The 19025-nt window shown below is 52.0% G+C and overlaps 1 protein-coding gene across 1 annotated transcript; it reads left to right on the forward strand.

The window, feature by feature from the left end:
• The first annotated feature begins 149 nt into the window (after window positions 1-149).
• Window positions 150-16182, forward strand: P3h1 (prolyl 3-hydroxylase 1). The gene is made up of 15 exons (XM_028886490.2): window positions 150-697; window positions 2506-2658; window positions 3746-3935; window positions 4720-4851; window positions 5429-5568; window positions 8761-8850; window positions 9091-9143; window positions 9320-9441; window positions 11929-12056; window positions 12175-12270; window positions 12700-12850; window positions 14363-14480; window positions 14869-14944; window positions 15171-15311; window positions 15704-16182. The coding sequence occupies exons 1-15, from the start codon at window positions 224-226 to the stop codon at window positions 15857-15859; spliced, it is 2220 nt and encodes a 739-aa protein (XP_028742323.1). The 5' UTR covers window positions 150-223; the 3' UTR covers window positions 15860-16182.
• The last annotated feature ends 2843 nt before the right edge of the window (window positions 16183-19025 follow it).

The raw sequence follows: 19025 nt of genomic DNA on the forward strand, positions 1-19025 counted from the left end.
GGCTTTCTCTTTCGCCGACCATTGAACGGCGTGCCTGAGCTTGGAGGCGGAGTCCCGCGAAGAGCGGGTGTTCGGATTGGTTGAAAGCAAGGGGCGGTGCAAGCTGCCTGGCCACGGGCTCCTGGACTTGAGGCGTGGCTCGTTTTTAGGGCGTGGCTTCTGCGGGGCGGGATGCTGGCTTGTGCCCGAGGCGATCTGTCCCGTTAAGTGAAGGAGCAAGGCTATGGCGGTGACCGCAAGGAGGCTGCTGGCCGCGCTGCTAGCCGTCGCCGCAGCAGCCGCCTCGCGGGCCACAGAGGAGTCTGAGCCGGGATGGGACGTGGCAGCCCCTGACCTGCTTTACGCAGAGGGGACCGCCGCCTACGCGCGCGGGGACTGGCCCGGGGTGGTCCTGAGCATGGAGCGGGCGCTGCGCTCGCGGGCCGCCTTGCGTGCCCTCCGCCTGCGCTGCCGCACCCGCTGCGCGGCCGAGCTGCCGTGGGCGCCTGACCTCGATCTCGGTCCGGCGCCTAGCCTGAGCCAGGACCTAGGCGCCGCCGCCCTGCACGATCTGCGCTTCTTCGGGGCCCTGCTGCGCCGTGCCGCCTGCCTGCGCCGCTGCCTCGGGCCGCCCGCTGCCCACTTGTTGAGCGAGGAGCTGGACCTGGAGTTCAACAAGAGGAGTCCCTACAACTACCTGCAAGTCGCCTACTTCAAGGTGCGACTAGCCCGGAGCCCGGCGGCCTGGGGAGACCTGGGGGAACTCAGGGAGCAGAGCAGGGTCGAGTCCGCAGGGAGGAAAGGGGCCTCTTGCCTAGGGAGCTCTGGGGGGACTCAGGGCTCTTCATCTGGTTCTTATGGGCAGATGCTAACCCTAAAGGTCCAGCCAGTAGTGACAGCCCAAGCCAAGAAGAACCTGACCTTTCCTTCTGGAAAGGCCTCCTAGAGGGAACCGAGGCGACCGCTTGGGCCTCCCAGCCCTCCTTCATTGCAAGTATCCAAGTGAGAAGCTAGGCGCTTCTGCAGCATCTTCCTTCCGGTTCGTTCTCCAATCATGCTTTTCCTGCTCCCGAATCCAAGAGCAGCGCTTTCAGGACGTGGGATTGCCACGTCGCCAGCAGGGGCTGCCTGGCTCCTCCCTGTGGAGGACCCTCTGACTAGTATGCCAGTTTTTGGTTCTGTTGTTGTTTGGGTTTGTTTTGTTTTTGTTTTTTTTAAAAAATGACCGTCTTTAGGGATGCCACAACGCTTTAAGGCCAAGTCAACAAACGGGCTTGGAGCACCAGGTGACTGGCAGCGTGTATTTCCAGGATTCAAAGCACTTTGCATTTATTAACTGATTTGCCCTGAAACAGTATCCTTTGAATAATGTTATTAGTCCCATTTTGGGCAGGGGGAGGGGCTACACACAGATTACATAGTGATAACAGTTTAACAGACCTTCAATGCTACCCTAAAGAGACTTAGAGGCTCTTGAGGACCTCAGATTTCTGCTTATTCCCTCCATTCCTTCTGGTTATTGGGATGAGAGCTGGACTTACAAGCCCCAAATGATTGGGTTCTGACTTAGGTCATGTCACTTAACAACACTACTTAAAATTCATTGACATTGACAATTATTGAACACCTACTACATTCCAGCTCTTGGACAGGTGATGAGGATGATTGATTGACTCTTTGTTTTACCTTTTGTTACTGCTAGGAGTCACTGGACTAAGGGCTAACTGAAATGGTTATGTAGATAGTTAGGGTTGTGGGAGCACTAAGCACTCTAGCTTTGCTTCAGTTAAATCAGGCCTGAGAGAAGAGGTGACATTGAAGAATGGTTTTTCCCCAGCGAAAGGAAAGCAGAGCTAGAGTATAATGTATTTGGAGCCACGGGTCGTTCATTGCAGGGACTCCTGTGTGGGCATGTATGCAGAGAACAGCAAGTGACTGCAAAGTTTAGGGAGGCTGGATTCAGAAGAAACTTCTGCAGACTTCAGGCAACCATCATCAGACTTAGCTTTCAGAAGGCTAGTTCTGGAAGCCAGATGGATAAAATAGGCAGAAGGAGAAAGTGGTAGCGGTGAAAACAGTCCCCCTGAGGAAACCAGGTGCCCGTGCCTAGAGGTAAAAAGGCTCTTAGGTGGGGTGGATAACAGAGGAAGGCAGGAGCAGTCTGAAAAGCAGGAGAGTAAGCTGGGCATGGGGCGCAGTCCTCTGAGCCCAGCCCTTGGATTCTGACCACAGTGTAATTGTTAACTGCTCTTTCTGCCCTAGTCCAAAACCATTGCAGCTTTAGACCTTCAGTCATTACATTTCATTTGTTTGTAAACAGAGTTTCACCTATCATCCCAGCACTTGGGATCTGAGTCAGGAGGATTGAGGGCGAGATTGACCTACATAGTGACAGTGACACCCCGTGTCAGTACACACACACACACACACACACACACACACACACACACACACAGAAACCAACCAAGCAGATGATCAAACCCCACAAAGTCTGGATGGGAACTCATTCTTTTGCTTCATCCGCAGATAAACAAGCTAGAGAAAGCTGTGGCGGCTGCCCACACCTTCTTTGTGGGCAATCCTGAACACATGGAGATGCGGCAGAACCTCGACTATTACCAAACCATGTCTGGGGTAAAGGAAGCAGACTTCAAGGATCTCGAGGCCAAGCCCCATATGGTGAAAAGACACCCCCCACCACCGTGTGTGTGTGTGTGTGTGTGTGTGTGTGTGTGTGTGTGTGTGTATGGTGTGTGAGAGCTGCTGTGCAGTCCTGGTACTATGTAGTCCAAGTTGGCCCTAAGTCTCCCATAATTAATTATTTAATTTAGTATTGTATTTTGTGTGTTTTCAGCACCTTTTGACCTAACATTTGAATAGCATTTTCATAAAGAACTTATGATCTCTATCATATTAATAGTTTATAAATCAGAACGTTAGAGACCCTAGGGATATACTCACTGATAGAACATGTGTTTAGCATACACAAGGTTCTAGGTTTGTATTTCGCAACAACAAAAAAATTACTTTTATATATACATTATTTGTATCTACATACAAATATAAGAAATACTGCCAGAATGCCAGAATGACATCCTACATACACAGTACACATGCTAAGCACTCTATCACTCCCTAGTCCCAGAATGACTTTTAAAAGGAAACTTGTGTTTGCCGGACATGATGGCATGCACCTGTCATCCTAGTACTAGGGAGATAGAGGAAATCAAATCAGGATTTCAAGGTTAGCCTCAGATATTTGGTGAGTTTGATGCCTGCTTGAGCTGTGTGAGACGTTGCTTCAAGGGGGTTAGGGGTCGGTTGTGATTTATTTTTAATTTGTATGTGTGTGTGTGTGAGAGAGAGAGAATTTATATGGGTGCCTGAGGAGGCCAGAAGAGGACATCATATCCCCTGGAGCTGGAGTCATAGGCAGTTGTGAGCCACCTTATGTGGATGCTGAGAACTGAACTCAGGGCCTCTGGAAGTACATGTTCTTAATCACTGAGCCATCTTTCTCTAGCCTGTTATCTGAAAACCGGAAGCCCTACAGAACTGTATAAGAATTAGCGCAAACTCTGCCTTCCCCCTGCATGAAGAGTTACGTGTGTAAATTCCAAGGGTCCCGGGAAGGCCGTTTACTAACAGCCTTCACTATGTAGCAGCACCCAGGTTTCCCCCCTCCACCATAGTTTAGAAGTAGGGACAAGGACAAGGTTGAGGGGTCCCTCTGGAGCCTGCGTTGAGTACACCTTCTCTCCAGTAGCACGAGTTTCGGCTAGGAGTGCGACTCTACTCGGAGGAGAACCCGCAGGAAGCTGTGCCCCACCTCGAGGCGGCGTTGCGAGAGTACTTTGTGGCTGATGAGGAGTGCCGTGCCCTCTGCGAGGGGCCCTATGACTACGATGGCTACAACTACCTAGACTACAGTGCTGACCTCTTCCAGGCCATCACAGGTGCGTCCATTCGGAGCTTGGCTTGATCAAGCCCCCCAAGGCTGTAAGGCCAAACTGATACACACACACACTGTCTACAACCTCATCCTCAGTTCTTTCTTTTTCTTTTCTTTTTTTTTTTTTTTTTTTTTTTTTTTTTTTTTTTTTTTTTTTTTTTTTTTTTTTTTTTTTTTTTAGTGTTTTGAGACAGGGTTTCTCTGTGTAACAGCCCTGCCTGTCCAGGAACTCACTCTGTAGACTAGGCTGGCTTTGAACTCACAGATATCCTCCTGCCTCTGCCTCCCAAGTGCTGAGATTAAAGGCATGTGCCACCACCACCTGGCCCTATCCTCAATTTCTTAAGTCTGGAACTCTGACTAAAAAATTGCTTTTCAGGGGCTGGAGAGATGGCTCAGTGGGTTAGGTGCTTGATGCACAAGCAGAAGGACCCGAGTTCAGATCCCTAAGCACCCACATAAAGCCCACACATGTAGCCCTGTGCTGGAGCTTGGTGGTCAGACAGTCTCATCATATGGATGAGCTTCAGGGTGAGAGATCCTGTCTCAAATAATAATAATAATAACAACGATAATAAAGTGAGGAATGATGAAGGAAGACACCTGGCGTCACCTCTGGCCTCTGCAGGTGTGCATTCACACATACTGTATACCTGCACACACATGCGCACAAAGACGTGCACATATGCGCCACATAGAGATTGCTTTCTCCTTCGATTTATCCAGCTTAGCCAGAATTTAAATCCTAAACCATGACTTCATTATCCCTCCTCTCTGATTCCTTTCAGATCATTACGTCCAGGTCCTCAGCTGTAAGCAGAGCTGCGTCACAGAGCTGGCTTCCCACCCAAGTCGAGAAAAGCCTTTTGAGGACTTCCTCCCTTCACACTATAATTATCTACAGTTTGCCTACTATAACAGTAAGGCCTGCTTTCTTTCTCCTCTCTGAGGCCTCAGCTAAGACGGTTAGCCAGACAGCCAGCGTTCGCAACCTTCTCCTTCACCGCGTCTGGCTTCTTTGTCTTTGGCAGGCTAAGAACAGAGGGCTCCAGGGCCTCTTTCTTTTGTACCTCTTCGTACATTTGTGATCGGATTTTGTGTTTGAATTAAAATGAATAGCAACAGTAAAGATGTACTGCCGTTGAAACGAACTCACAGGACATGCCCAGCCCTCCTCTCAGGGTAAAGGGACTAAAATATCCAGAAAAAAAACAAACAAAAAACTAGCAAATCAGCAGTTGTTTACTGGGTACCTACTGGGCACTAACTATTATGGCATATCCGTGAGTACATGATGTGTGTACTTGCACAGTTGAGTTGAGGAGATCTGTTTGTAACCTATGATAATCTTCCTCTTCTAAAAAGTCACGCTGTGTGGCAAGCATTACTTTCTGCTGCTGTCATGGCCTCAAGGCTTCCCTGCCACCAGATGCTAAGTGGATGTTGGTACCCATGATTACCCTTTCCTCAAAGACATCTTCTTTTCCTCCTGTACAGTTGGGAACTATACACAGGCTATTGAATGCGCCAAGACCTACCTCCTCTTCTTCCCCAGTGATGAGGTGATGAGCCAGAATCTGGCCTACTATACAGCCATGCTTGGAGAAGAAGAAGCCAGCTCCATCAGCCCCCGGCAGGTGAGAGGCTTGCTTCAGAGAGAGCAGCCTCTGGCTGAACCCAGTCAGAAGGCCGAAGAGCGCTGTTGGTGTCGGGTGGGGCAGGTTCTGGACCGGGCTTGTCACTCAGGGTGGGGAGGAGGACCAGGAGTTTGCAGACATGCCAGAGCCTCACAGCATCCTCTGGGTTTGGATGTGCATCCTTCACATTGGCACACAGAGATTCTCTGCCCCACTTGACACCCAGCCCAGATGCTGGATGCCATTTGCCCAAAGTCAGTGCTGTTTCCTTCATAATGGGTTTCTGGTTCTGCTTCCCTCCGAGGGTATTTCTCCCTGTCATGGTCCGTTCTCTCCTATCAGTCAGCATTTTTCACATCTCTAAAATGAGAAGATAGCCTAGGTAGCACCGATCTGAGGGGGAAGCCACGGTCCCTCCCACATAGTCTGGAATTGAGTCTGAAGAGAAAATTTGTTGTCAGCCCCTCCCAGGTGACACTTGCCTTCTTGTAGTTGTCCTTCTTGGCCACTAGGTGGTGCCCATCTAGCTTTAAGAAGGCCCTCCCAGTCTTTGTCTTGCTTGGTTAATACTTTTTTCCCTCCTTGTGATCCTCTTAGGGAGCCTGGGAAGGGGAAGGAAAACACTCCACCTGGGAACGTTTACCTAGAACTCTCCTCTTGAGAAGGGAGGAGCTAGCACTGGTTTGAGCCCCAGCCCAGGCCTCCTCTTTTGTAATCAGCATGGCTATCCTTGAGTAGGCATTCTGCCCGATGTAGAGATAAGAACATGCAGGTGAAATAACCTGTGCTGTGGACGGTACTGGTTAGTGGAGAATGGAACCTGCTGTCTGCTTTGTCCTGTGCTGTCATGGACCCTCACACATGGCTGACAGTCATTGTCCTGTACTGACATGGACCCTCACACATGGCTGACACTCAGTCATTGTCCTGTACTGACATGGACCCTCACACATGGCTGACAGTCATTGTCCTGTACTGACATGGACCCTCACACATGGCTGACAGTCATTGTCCTGTACTGACATGGACCCTCACACATGGCTGACAGTCATTGTCCTGTACTGACATGGACCCTCACACATGGCTGACACTCTGTCATCGTCCTGTACTGACATGGACCCTCACACATGGCTGACACTCGGTCATTGTCCTGTACTGACATGGACCCTCACACATGGCTGACACTCAGTCATCGTCCTGTACTGACATGGACTCTCACACATGGCTGACACTCTGTCATCGTCCTGTACTGACATGGACCCTCACACATGGCTGACACTCTGTCATCGTCCTGTACTGACATGGACCCTCACACATGGCTGACACTCAGTCATTGTCCTGTACTGACATGGACTCTCACACATGGCTGACACTCTGTCATTGTCCTGTACTGACATGGACCCTCACACATGGCTGACACTCTGTCATCGTCCTGTGCTGACATGGACCCTCACACATGGCTGACACTCAGTCATTGTCCTGTACTGACATGGACCCTCACACATGGCTGACAGTCATTGTCCTGTACTGACATGGACCCTCACACATGGCTGACACTCAGTCATTGTCCTGTACTGACATGGACCCTCACACATGGCTGACACTCTGTCATTGTCCTGTACTGACATGGACCCTCACACATGGCTGACAGTCATTGTCCTGTACTGACATGGACCCTCACACATGGCTGACACTCTGTCATTGTCCTGTACTGTCATGGACCCTCACACATGGCTGACAGTCATTGTCCTGTACTGACATGGACCCTCACACATGGCTGACACTCTGTCATTGTCCTGTACTGACATGGACTCTCACACATGGCTGACACTCTGTCATCGTCCTGTACTGACATGGACCCTCACACATGGCTGACACTCAGTAAGTCACTGCAGGCAAACAGGTAGCAGCAGCGGGGTCCTCTTCCTGCATCCTCGTTGAATTGTTGGTGGAAGCTAAATGAGATAGCATACGTGGCTTGGGTCTGGCATTTGGAAGAGGAAGCCAGTAATTTAAACTCCTTAAATTTCCTCTTCCTCTTGGGTGATTCTGGTAGCTGATGGGGCAGACTCCTTTAACATGTTCCCCCTTGAACTGCCTCGCCTTTACTACCGTCTTTTTCTCTTCCTTCTGCTGCTTGGATCCTAGCAGGGGACCTGGGGAAAGACGTGACCCCAGAAGGGACTCAGTTTCCCTGCCCTGGGTAAGCCCTCCCCCAGAGCACACATGGGATGTCAGAGCGCCAAGCTGAGCTATTCTGCCACTGCCCATCTTCAGGGAGGGCCAGGGTCTGGTCCTTCTGAGGGGTGGCAGGTGGCCAGGTAGTAGTCCATGGGCCTGAGGACCCAGAACCCTGCGTTTGAATGTAGCATCCCTTCCAGTCCTGCTGCTCCTTCATCTCTAAGATGATGATGACAGTCTTACCCCATGAGCTGCCACTCAGGAAGCAAGGACAGCAGGATCACAAGCTCAAGGCTAGCCTGGGCTACATAGTGAGACCTGGTCTCAAAACGAAAATGGCAGGCAAGATGTCTCGGTGGGTAGAGGCACTTGCTGCTGAGCCTTGTGACCTGAGCTTGATCTCTGGACCCACATGGTGCAAGGAGGAAACTGTCAAGTTGATCTCTGACCTCCACACCTATGCAGCACACGTATGTACACACACACACACACACACACACACACACACACGCATGCACATACACAGACACGTGCCCACACGTGTGTATACACATACAATAAATAAATAAATAGAATAAAAAGTTCTAATACAAAGATGTTTGCCCCACAAGCTTGTGACCTGAATTCAGTCTGCAGAACCCACACAGAGGTGGATGAAGACAACAGACTCCACAGAGTTGCCCTCTGACCGCCACACATGCACAGCAGAAGTCATACACTCTAGACACACAACATAAATAAATAAAATATAACAAGAAAAGTAAAAAGGGCTGCAGGTACAGCTCAGTTGGTAGAGGCCTGCTAGCATGCTTGAAACCCTGGGTTCAATCCCCAGAATTGCAAAAGCCAAAATGGACTCTTGGTGTTGTGAAGCATGTGTCCCTTCTGAGGATCATAACCTGTGATGGGGAGAAAATACCTCAGTCGTGTAGGGAAATGTAAAATGCCAGGGAAGGCCACCCTAAGGCTAAAGGCTAGGGCCAGGATCTAGGCGAGTCCTTGTTTCCTCAGAATGCCCAGGATTACCGACAGCGAAGCCTGCTGGAGAAAGAACTGCTTTTCTTCGCTTACGACATTTTCGGAATTCCCTTTGTGGATCCGGTGAGCCAAAACAAGAGCTAGAAGGATGAGGAAGAGGGAGGCACTGGGAGGTGAGGGGGTCCACACTGCACAACTCTGAGCCAAGTATGGGATGTGTGAACCCTGAGGATGGGAGACCAAGTAGAAGATGCAAGAGCCCACGTCATCACAGGCGGGAAGGCAGTGGACTCCTGGGAGCCCCATGTCACACTGGGACCTGGGAGATTAAGTCACCCTACTTGTTGTTCTGACCCACCTCAGGACTCATGGACCCCGGAAGAGGTGATTCCCAAGAGACTGCAAGAGAAACAGAAGTGAGGGCCTTGTAGAAATGCCGTGGTTGGATCGGTGGTCTGACGAAGCGCTTGAGGCTTCCTGTGCCCAGGCAGATGGGAACTCCTCCTGGCCAGGGGTGGGCAGGTCCAGTCTGGGAAGTTGCAGTGGGAACCGGGGCCGGTCCCAGCGACCTTCAGCACTGCCACGCCCACAGGTCAGAACGTGAAACTGCGGTCCGCATCTCCCAGGAGATCGGCAACCTTATGAAGGAGATCGAGACCCTCGTGGAGGAGAAGACCAAGGAGTCGTTGGACGTGAGCAGACTGACGCGGGAAGGTGAGCCAGCGGAGGGTGGCATGCCTGCCGTGCGGGCAGCCAGGCAGGCCTCACATTCACCAGGCGGCAGCACCCACCAGCGCTTTGCTCAGCCCATCACATACCAGCTTCTGCTAGGTCTCCCTCCACATCCAACACTCCAGGAACTGCCATCCAGACAGCCCTGAGAAGGGGCCTGTGGCTAAGAAGTAAGATTCCTATGCCACAGTTAGACCAGCGTAGTCACAGTAAGCATGGGTGGCATAAACCATCCTGCCTCCCTCTCCAGACTCTCTTCTGACCACTCACGTTACCAAAAGCCAAAACCTTCCTGTCGTCTCTGCTCCATTTGCCTGCTGCTCCCAGCCCACAGTGATAGCTGCTCTCTGCTCTCCTCCCTGTGTCTTTTCCATTGCCTTCAGCCACATAGGCTCAGTCACCTCCTGTGTGTTCTCATTCTTTCCTACACACAGATGCCAGGCCTGTCTTCCAAACACCAGGAGCATGCGTGCATGCTCAGTAGTCAAGCATCCTCCGTCCGCATCCTGTGCATGTGTGTCTCCTCCATTTGTACATCCCCCATGCCTCTCCATCAGATGGGCTGGGCTGGTTCTGGTTGTTGCTCTTGCTTGTCCCCACTCCTGATGCACTTCTCACCGTCTCTGCCCTTAAAGACGCCCCAGAGAGCCCTTACCTCCTCCTGTGAATGTGTACAGGCACAGCGGTATGCCTAGCACTGGTTGGTGTCTGACGTGGGAACGGACCGTCTTCAGGCATCAGGCTCTCTCTGTTGCAGCATTCACAAGGCCTCGGCTTGTAGATGGGGTGAGCCAGGTCCCTAGTGTGGCCCGAGTTAGACACCTTACGACCACAGGAGAAGCACTGGCCTTTGCCATTGCTCACACTGACCGGGTGAATTGAACAGGGGTAGCATGTGAAAAGTCTGTCCAGCACTGCTTTGTTCTCAGAAGGTGCTTGCCATCTTCCTTGCTTCTCATCATGTCTGAGAGGTAGGTTAGGCAGATTGCAAGGTTGTTGTTGTACGTCACATGATGACGAAGGTACCATAGGCGACATCTTTGGATATTTCCTATAAGCCAAATACTATACTAAGAGTTGAACTCGCCTCATTTGTTGTTCACGTAAATCTGTTGTCAAATATAAGGTAGATGCTGTTAGAGTAATTGATTAAAAATTAAGGTTGGGTTGGTGGTTCACGCCTTTAACCCAGCAGAGGGTAGCAGATTCTGTCTTGGGGAAAAAAAAAAAAAATGGGTCTGAAGAAATGGCTCAGCAGTAAGAGCTGTGGCTGCCCTTTCAGAGGATCCGGGTTTGATTCCCAGCACCCACAGGGTGGCTCACAACTCTAACTTCAGTCTCAGGGGATCTGATTTCTTCTGAATTCCTTGGGCACCAGGCCCTCTATGGTACATAGATATACATGCCGGCAAAACACCCATACACATAAAATATTTTTTTAAAAAAATTTACCTCACAGGGGTTAAGTAATTTGTTAAGGTCACACAGTAAGTGGTAGATTCAGGGATCGAACCTAGTTCTTTAGTTCTGGAGTTCATGTTTTAAGAATGGATGAAAAAAATGTGGTACATATACACAATGGAGTACTACTCAGCAGAGAAAAACAATGAAAGCATGAAATTTGCAGGCAAATGGATGGAACTAGAAAAAATCATACTGAGTGAGGTAACCCAAACCCAGAAAGACAGTTATGGTATGTACTCACTCATTGGTGGATTCTAGATATAAAATGAACAATCAGACCACAACCCATAGAACCATGGAGGCTATATATATATATAGCATGGAGGTCCCTAGGACGACTGTGGAATATAATAAATTTCAGTTTTACTCAATTATTGAAAAAAAAATAGCCAAATGAATGGAAACACATGAACTATGAACCAAAGGCTGAGGGGCTCCCAGCTGGATCAGGCCCTCTGAATAGGTGAGACAGTTGATTGGCTTGATCAGTTTGGGAGGCATCTAGGCAGTGGGACCAAGTCCTGTGCTAATTGCATGAGTTGGCTGTTTGAAACCTGGAGCTTATGCAGGGACACTTGGCTTAGTCTTGGAGGAAGGGACTGGACCTGCCTGGACTGAGTCTACCAAGATGATCACAGTCCTCGGGGGAGGACTTGTCCTGGAGGAGGTGGGAATGGAGGGTGGGCTGGGGGTAAGGGGAGGGCGTGGGAGGGGAGAGAATAGGGGAACCCATGGCTGATATGTAGAACTGAATGGTATTGTAAAATAAAAAATATATATCACAAAAAAAAAAAGTCAAAAAAAAAAAAAAGAATACATGTAGCTGTTTACTCAGTGGGTAGAGGCAGATTGAGACCTAGGATTTGGACCTCCTGATTCTGTCCTCTGGACTACCATTGCTTTGGAAGAGACTGAATAGGGATTTCTCTGGAAGGCCTGTTCTTTCCAAGCAGGCCTTGGGCAGAGCCGCTGTGGAACTTAGTCAGTCTTGTCCTTGATTTGCAGGTGGCCCCTTGCTGTATGAAGGCATCAGTCTGACTATGAACTCCAAAGTCTTGAACGGCTCCCAGCGGGTGGTGATGGATGGTGTGATCTCTGCTGACGAGTGCCAGGAGCTGCAGAGACTGACCAATGTAGGGGTGACCCCCGCTTCCACATGCCTCCCTCTCAGGCGCAGCGGTCCCTGTAGTTACCTCTCATCAGATGCTCGGCTACCCTGACTAACTTTGCCTTGTCTTTTGGGCCCATTAGGCAGCAGCAACTTCAGGAGATGGCTACCGAGGTCAGACCTCTCCACACACCCCAAATGAAAAGTTCTATGGTGTCACTGTCCTCAAAGCTCTCAAGGTAAAATTCATCTTGGCTCTCTAGAGCATGGAGGAGGGGGAGTCTGCTGGCCAGGAAGGAGGAGGAGGAGACTCCAGCTCTGGGAGGAATTGGAGGTGGGGATAGATAGGGAGAAATGCCTCACTGCTGAAATTCCAGCTGCCAGGGAGCGAGGGTAAGCTATGCCGAGGAGTTTCCTTGTGAATCTTGGCTGTTGGACGAGGCGCAGTAAAAATAAGGCAAGTGAGACGGGATGGGTCCCCAGACGTGTGGGCGTGTTCCTGAACTGGGTACGTGAAATATGAAAAGAGAGGAGACAGTCGGATGTAGTGAACGGAGAGATTGCTCCTTCCGCAGCGGGACGGGAGATGCTCTCAGTATGCAGCCCTGTACCTCAGTGTCCTGACAGCCTGTAGAGTCAGGGCAGCTGACCGCCAGTGTTCTTTGCAGCTTGGGCAGGAAGGGAAAGTTCCTCTGCAGAGTGCCCACATGTACTACAATGTGACAGAGAAGGTTCGGCGTGTCATGGAGTCCTACTTCCGCCTGGACACACCCCTCTACTTCTCCTATTCCCACCTGGTGTGCCGCACTGCAATAGAAGGTGGGCCTCATCACCCCGCAGCCTCTCAGGAGTGGGCTGCACCCTGGCACTGTGCCAGACACTGAGGCCATGGAGAAGACTAGGGCATGGTCCCTTCATGCTGCCCAGGAAACCTGCGCAAGTACGTGACATGGAGGAAGATCCAGCCGGGAGTCAGGAAGCCTTCCAGGAAAGGTGGTGGGAAGTTTGCAGGATCAGTGTCCCCGGAGTTCACAGGGAAGCAGGAGACCCTGCAAGCCAGAGAGACCAGCTCTGAGGGAATGGAAGCACCCAGGGAGCTAAGAACTCACGTTCTAAGCTCACAGAGAAGCACATTCTGGAGTTGGTGTTGTCTCCTTTCGCTCGGTCCCACACTGTGCTGCAGGCCCCTCTTAGTAACTGTTAGATAGGCCAGTCTTGTGTGGAAGCTAGGGCATTTGAAGTCAGGGAGGTGCAAGACCTTGTTCCTTCTCCCTCGTATCCCCCATGCCTTCCTGAGCAGGGGTGAGGCAGAGCCAGGCCGCAGGAATCACATGTGGCCCACAGCCAGCTCTGTCCTGCTGTAGCACTCAGAAGACGCACTGGCACCTCCTGGAAGGCGGCAGGCGCTGGAAGGCTTCTCTCCCCCTCAGGGTGTTAAGAGCTCTAAGAAAATCTGCACACACCAAAGGAATGTGTCAGGCACTTGACTGTGTGCCACAGAGCCTCGAGGTGGGGACCTGCTGGCAGGGAGGAGACAGCAGACGGTGAAGGGCCTGGCAGAACCTTCATTTTTAAAGGATGAGCTTTGCTGCTGTGTGTTGAGAGACTGGGAGCAGGTGGATCGGACTAGAGGCGGGGAGGCTGGTCGGCAATGACCATGGTGGGTGAGGATGAAGGCTAGACATGTGGAAGTGGCAAGGAGGCCGAGAGAAGACATATCATAGGAGAGGTGGAAAGGAAGATAGGCAGGCGCTGGTGACTGGCCGGACCCAGTGAGGCGGCATCTGCCGTCCCCACACACGTGTGCCAGGCTTTACACTGGAGGAAGGTGCGGTCCGCTGGTTCTTACAGTCGTCCTGTCTGGCCTCTGTCCGTGTCCTCTCCCTGTGTGGTTTTCCATACGTCCACACCCCCCAGGCCCTGCCTCTCCGGCTGCACTGTGCGGCTTCTGTTCATCTGCGCCACCCCTCCTGCAGGCCGGCTGGAAGATGGCGTCAGTGGACCCTGTGCCCACCAGCTTCCTCTGTTTACTGCTATGGTCCTTCCTATTTCAGAAAGCCTCTAGCTCTCCCAGGGTGATGGCACTCAGCCCAGGATCTGCCTTGTTGGCACCCTACAGGTCTGTGGGCTGCACCCTGTTCACCCCAAAAACTTGTCCTGATCGCCAGGCTGCGGCTTAGCCAAAGATTCCTCACGTCCCAGTACATGACAGTTTCACAAACTCACATACATTTGGGGACGCCTCTCTATCCCCTGCCCCGTGTGTCAACAAGAGAGCCTCTCACTGGGTCTCCGGATGTCCTTCTTTAACATGGATTATCTTGGCCTCAGAGTCCCAGGCTGAGAGGAAGGACAGTAGCCACCCGGTCCATGTGGATAACTGCATCCTGAATGCCGAGACCCTCGTGTGCATCAAGGAGCCCCCTGCCTACACTTTCCGGGACTACAGGTAAATGCAGTGTGTGTGGTGCCAGGGCCCTGTGCTTGCCCTTGGAAGTTCCCCCATGTCCTGCACTCTGCCTCTCCACCCTGGTGCGCCTGGGCACACCCAGGCAGAGGCAAGTGTGTAGAGGCCAGTCCCTCACTCTAGTCCCCATATAGGAAGACAGACAGTCAGGGAACCCCATGGGAAAGGTGTGAATAGGAGGGCATGCGTGGGCTTGGCACAGAGACATACTAGCTAGGGTATGATGGAGTCTCTGAGGTGGGGCGGGGGACCTTGCAAGGTGTTTATGGCTTCAGAAAAGCTTCTGGCCTCCAGCTGCTGGTTGAAAGCACACAGAGGAGGGTCCCAGGGAGCAGGGGATAAGCCATGTCTGGATTCCCTGCCTTCCCAGTGCCATCCTGTACCTCAACGGGGACTTCGATGGAGGAAACTTTTACTTCACTGAACTAGATGCCAAAACTGTGACGGTGAGTGCTCCCCTGTCCTCATTCCTGGGGATGAAACCCTGTTCTCTAGAGTTGACGTCCCCAGAGGACAGTGCACAGAATGACCACTGGGCTTCTCCCCAGCCCCTACGCTGCCCCCAGGCGGGGGGCTTTGGGATCCGGCAGCTCTCCTCCGACTGTCCTCTGGGTCCTAATTACCCATCACTCTCCTGAGACCGCTGCCCGTTTCCCCTCCTCCCTCCCGCAGGCAGAGGTGCAGCCCCAGTGTGGAAGGGCTGTGGGCTTCTCCTCCGGCACTGAGAACCCACACGGAGTGAAGGCCGTCACCAGGGGGCAGCGCTGCGCCATCGCGCTGTGGTTCACGCTGGATCCGCGGCACAGTGAGCGCGTAAGAGCTCTTGGGAGGGCTGCTGGTCTGTTTCCGAGAGGCTCTGGGTCCTCCCTCTGAGTCCCACCGCTAGTGGTCCAGTCACAGAGGAGTTCTGGGCTAGGGACTCCCCACCCCAGTGCACTTACATCCGCCCCACCCTCCCTGGACCGGCCCTTTTCACATGGGGGAGGGGGCGGGGTGACACCAGGGTAGGCATGATGTGGAGTCCTTGCTCACTCCCAGGACCCGGTCCCAGCCACCAGTGTGAGGCTGCAGAACATAGGCCTGCTGGGAAGGAGGTGGTCCCAGCGGCCCTGTGGCGGATTGCCATTGTTCTCTCTGGAAGCAACAGCTGAGAGGGTGGGGGGCTAGCCGCCAACTGTCGCTGAGGAGACGGTCTGCCGTTGCAGGACAGGGTGCAGGCGGATGACCTGGTGAAGATGCTGTTCAGCCCAGAAGAAGTGGACTTCCTCCAGAAGCAGCCCCTGCATGGCCAACAGGACTCCCCAAAACCCGGAGAAGAGTCTCCGTCAGACAGAGAGTCGCAGCACAAAGATGAGCTATGATAGCAGCCAGGTCACACTCGGGCGTCATTGGACCCATGGGACTCTGTCCTGCCGCCTCAACTTCCCAGCCTCGCAGGGCTGCAGAGCGAGGGGTGCTTTGTCCGCTAGCCAGCCAAAGGATCCTGCCCACAGCCTTCCCCATGGTGCTACTGTTCTTAGAGTGGACGAAGCAGGACACTACTCTTCTCTGGGCTTGGCTCCAGGCTCAGGACACAGGCCCAGAACCACCCTGGGGCCCATAGAGGCGGCTGCCTGACGGCAGCGTGATATTTAAATGTCTGTATAGACAACCAAAGAATAAATGATTCGTGTTGTTTCATCTAGTGGTTTGTTCCAAGAGAGGAAATGTGTCCATTCTCCCCAAGAGGCCGTGTTGGGTAGCTGTGACTCTGGGCAGTGTGCGGTGGCCCGTGCCATGCAGGAAGTCTGGCCAGGTACCCAGCTCAGTCACTTCCTGTGCAGCCTCAGGCCAGATGCTTAGCCCGGGTACCCTGGGTTATTACCACAGAAGGGGCATCTTGGTCGTCACCGGGCCCACCTTCTGCGGGAGCTGCGTGGCCCAGATAGAGCCCCCGGTGTGGCAGCACTTCATACACTAACACTGTGGACGCAGCATCCGGATTGTTACTAATCCTCTCTTGGCAGAGAGCAGCCAGTCAGCAGCGCTCTGGCTCGTTACCCTCGGGCAGCCACGTGCTTCCTGCTCCGCTGGCCCCAAAGCCTGTACCTGAGAGCCTCGTGTGCAGGACGATGCCCTGAGAGACCAAAACCACGGACCTGGAGATTCCGCTCCTCCGGCCACACAGTGGCACCAAGCCTTCACCATGCTTGAGATGCCCTGGGGCAGAGTGTAGGAACCTGCACCAGAACAATCGTTAGACGGTTTATTTTAGTGAGCAGCAGCCTGGTGCTGGGATTCTGAGAGGGAGTAAGCAAGCCTGGTCCTGGCCGAGCTGTATTTCATAGGGGATGCATAATAAATGTATAAATAACCACAGCACTTCAGAGGTGGAGACGGGAGGATCAGAGTTCAGGGCCAGACTTGACTGCGTAAGACCTTCTCTCAAAATAAAAACAAAATGAGAACTGAGGGTCTACTTCCGTATTTGACGACGGGGAAGTCAGGATTCCCCAGAGATGTTTGGGTGAGGTGGTGTGCACAAGAGAAGAAGGAGAGATTCACAGGAAGGGCTTACCAACGCTGCAGGAGTTAGCTGGGTGTGGAGGCAGAAGGGAGGACCGGACGGCCAGGCAGACTGCCTCTCTTGCTGGGACAGTGCTGGTGAGGTGATTCAGGCCACGTGGTCACAGCTCCTGTTCCCACCGTTGGTCCTTTCTGTCTGACCTGAGCAAGCACTTGCTGTACAAAGGACTAAAGGATACATTAAAGAAAGGGGCGTGGACCTGGCCTGGGCACTGAACTGAGTGATAATCCCGAACATGAAGTATGTGACCAAGCTGTTTCCTCACTAAGACAGAGGTAACCCACGTGCTGAGCTCAAGAAGTCCACGAATAGTAGCAGAAGAACTCGCATGCAGCACCTGACACAACAGAAGCAGTTCCACATTACAGAACTCTACACTGGCCTCATCCTGGTTTTCCAGCAGTTTCTATATTGGGGCAGATGACTTGTACAATTTTTGTGTGTTTGGTTGGTTGGTCAGTTGGTTTTTCAAGACAGGGTTTCTCTGTGTAGTCCCAGCTGTCCTGGAACTCACTCTGTAGACCAGGCTGGCCTGGAACTCACAGATCTGCCTGCCTCTGCCTCCTGAGTGCTGGGATTAAAGTTGTGTACCACCACCGCCCAGCTGGCTTTTACAATTTCAATGCATGCTAACTACATACTGGCAGCAGACTACCTCTTTTGAGCTCACAAAAGGTAAGATGTTTTCAATGGCGATAAGTGTATGTTAAGTGTATGTCATTAGGCTAGGGAGGCTCCTCCAGAAGCAGTGAGTGGTGGCAGGGGTCCCAGCTGAGATGCAACTGTACGTGCTTGCTCTCTGTTAGGAAAGCATGTAGAAGAGCGAGCCGGTCAGCAATATAAGGAAGATGATTAGGATGGAGACAGCTTTGTGGGAGTGTCACAGGCATAAGGAACAACCCAGCAAATGCAGGGACAATATGGGCATGACACTCATTGGTCTCTGATGCCTAGGGAAGCTGCAGAGCTGGGGGAGGGGGCAGCAGAGATCTGTACACAGTGCTGTTCCCAAGGAGTGATGGCACCATTAGGCTGCCCCCTGTCCTTGTCCTAGTTAGACAGCGGATGGCCTGAGACTCCTCGTGCAGCCTCAAGTTGCTTATGGGCCTGAGGAAGGAGGAAAACAATGTACCAGTTGCAGTGAACGGGAACACGCAGAGGATTGTGGGACTTCAGTCTGGCTGCTCAATTATGCCTGGACAGGCAGAGCAGCTGAGGGTGGTACATGGTTGGTCGTCCTCCTTTCTTGCTGTGTGGCCCAGGGTAAGTAAGTCATTTCTGTCTTGAGCCTGTGGTTGTTCAGGGAACTTAACCAGTTGGGGGTAGTAAGACTGGCACTACTTCTGAGCCCCCAATTTCCCACGGCAGCTACAAGGAAAATAATAGATTGCAACCGACTGAATCAGACCCTCTTAACCAGCCATGGGAGAGGACAGTGGGCCAGTACCACTGTGAACCTTCATACCAACCCACCAATGATCAACGCATACCTACCAAGGTAACTGACTGAATCAGACCCTCTTAACTAGCCATGGGAGAGGACAGTGGACCAGTACCTGGCATTTCATTGTGAGAGAGGAAAAAAACAATGAACCTTCATACCAACTCATCAATGATCAACACATACCTACCAAGGCTGCCCTTAGCTGGGCATAGTGGTGAAAGAGGTGGCAGCCGGTTCCCAGCCTTAAGCAGTCTGCCATGCCAGGATGAGGCAGCCGCGGGGGAAAACCCATCCTAGAGCCAATATCTTGGGGACATTTTTGGTCAGCCACTGTGATGCCAATTTATGATCCTAGTAACCTCATGAACTAGACAGACAAATGGTATTACTCCTATTTTTCCATTGAGGACGAAGACCAGCTGAGGACTTGCCTTACATCAAGACTTTTCAAAAGTCAGTACCCTCCAGAAGCAAAAGCATTTTATTTATTTATTTTTTAACTGTGACTTGTGTCCAC

Source organism: Peromyscus leucopus, chromosome 2 (assembly GCF_004664715.2).
Source record: "Peromyscus leucopus breed LL Stock chromosome 2, UCI_PerLeu_2.1, whole genome shotgun sequence".
In the NCBI taxonomy this organism is placed as follows: Eukaryota; Metazoa; Chordata; class Mammalia; order Rodentia; family Cricetidae; genus Peromyscus; species Peromyscus leucopus.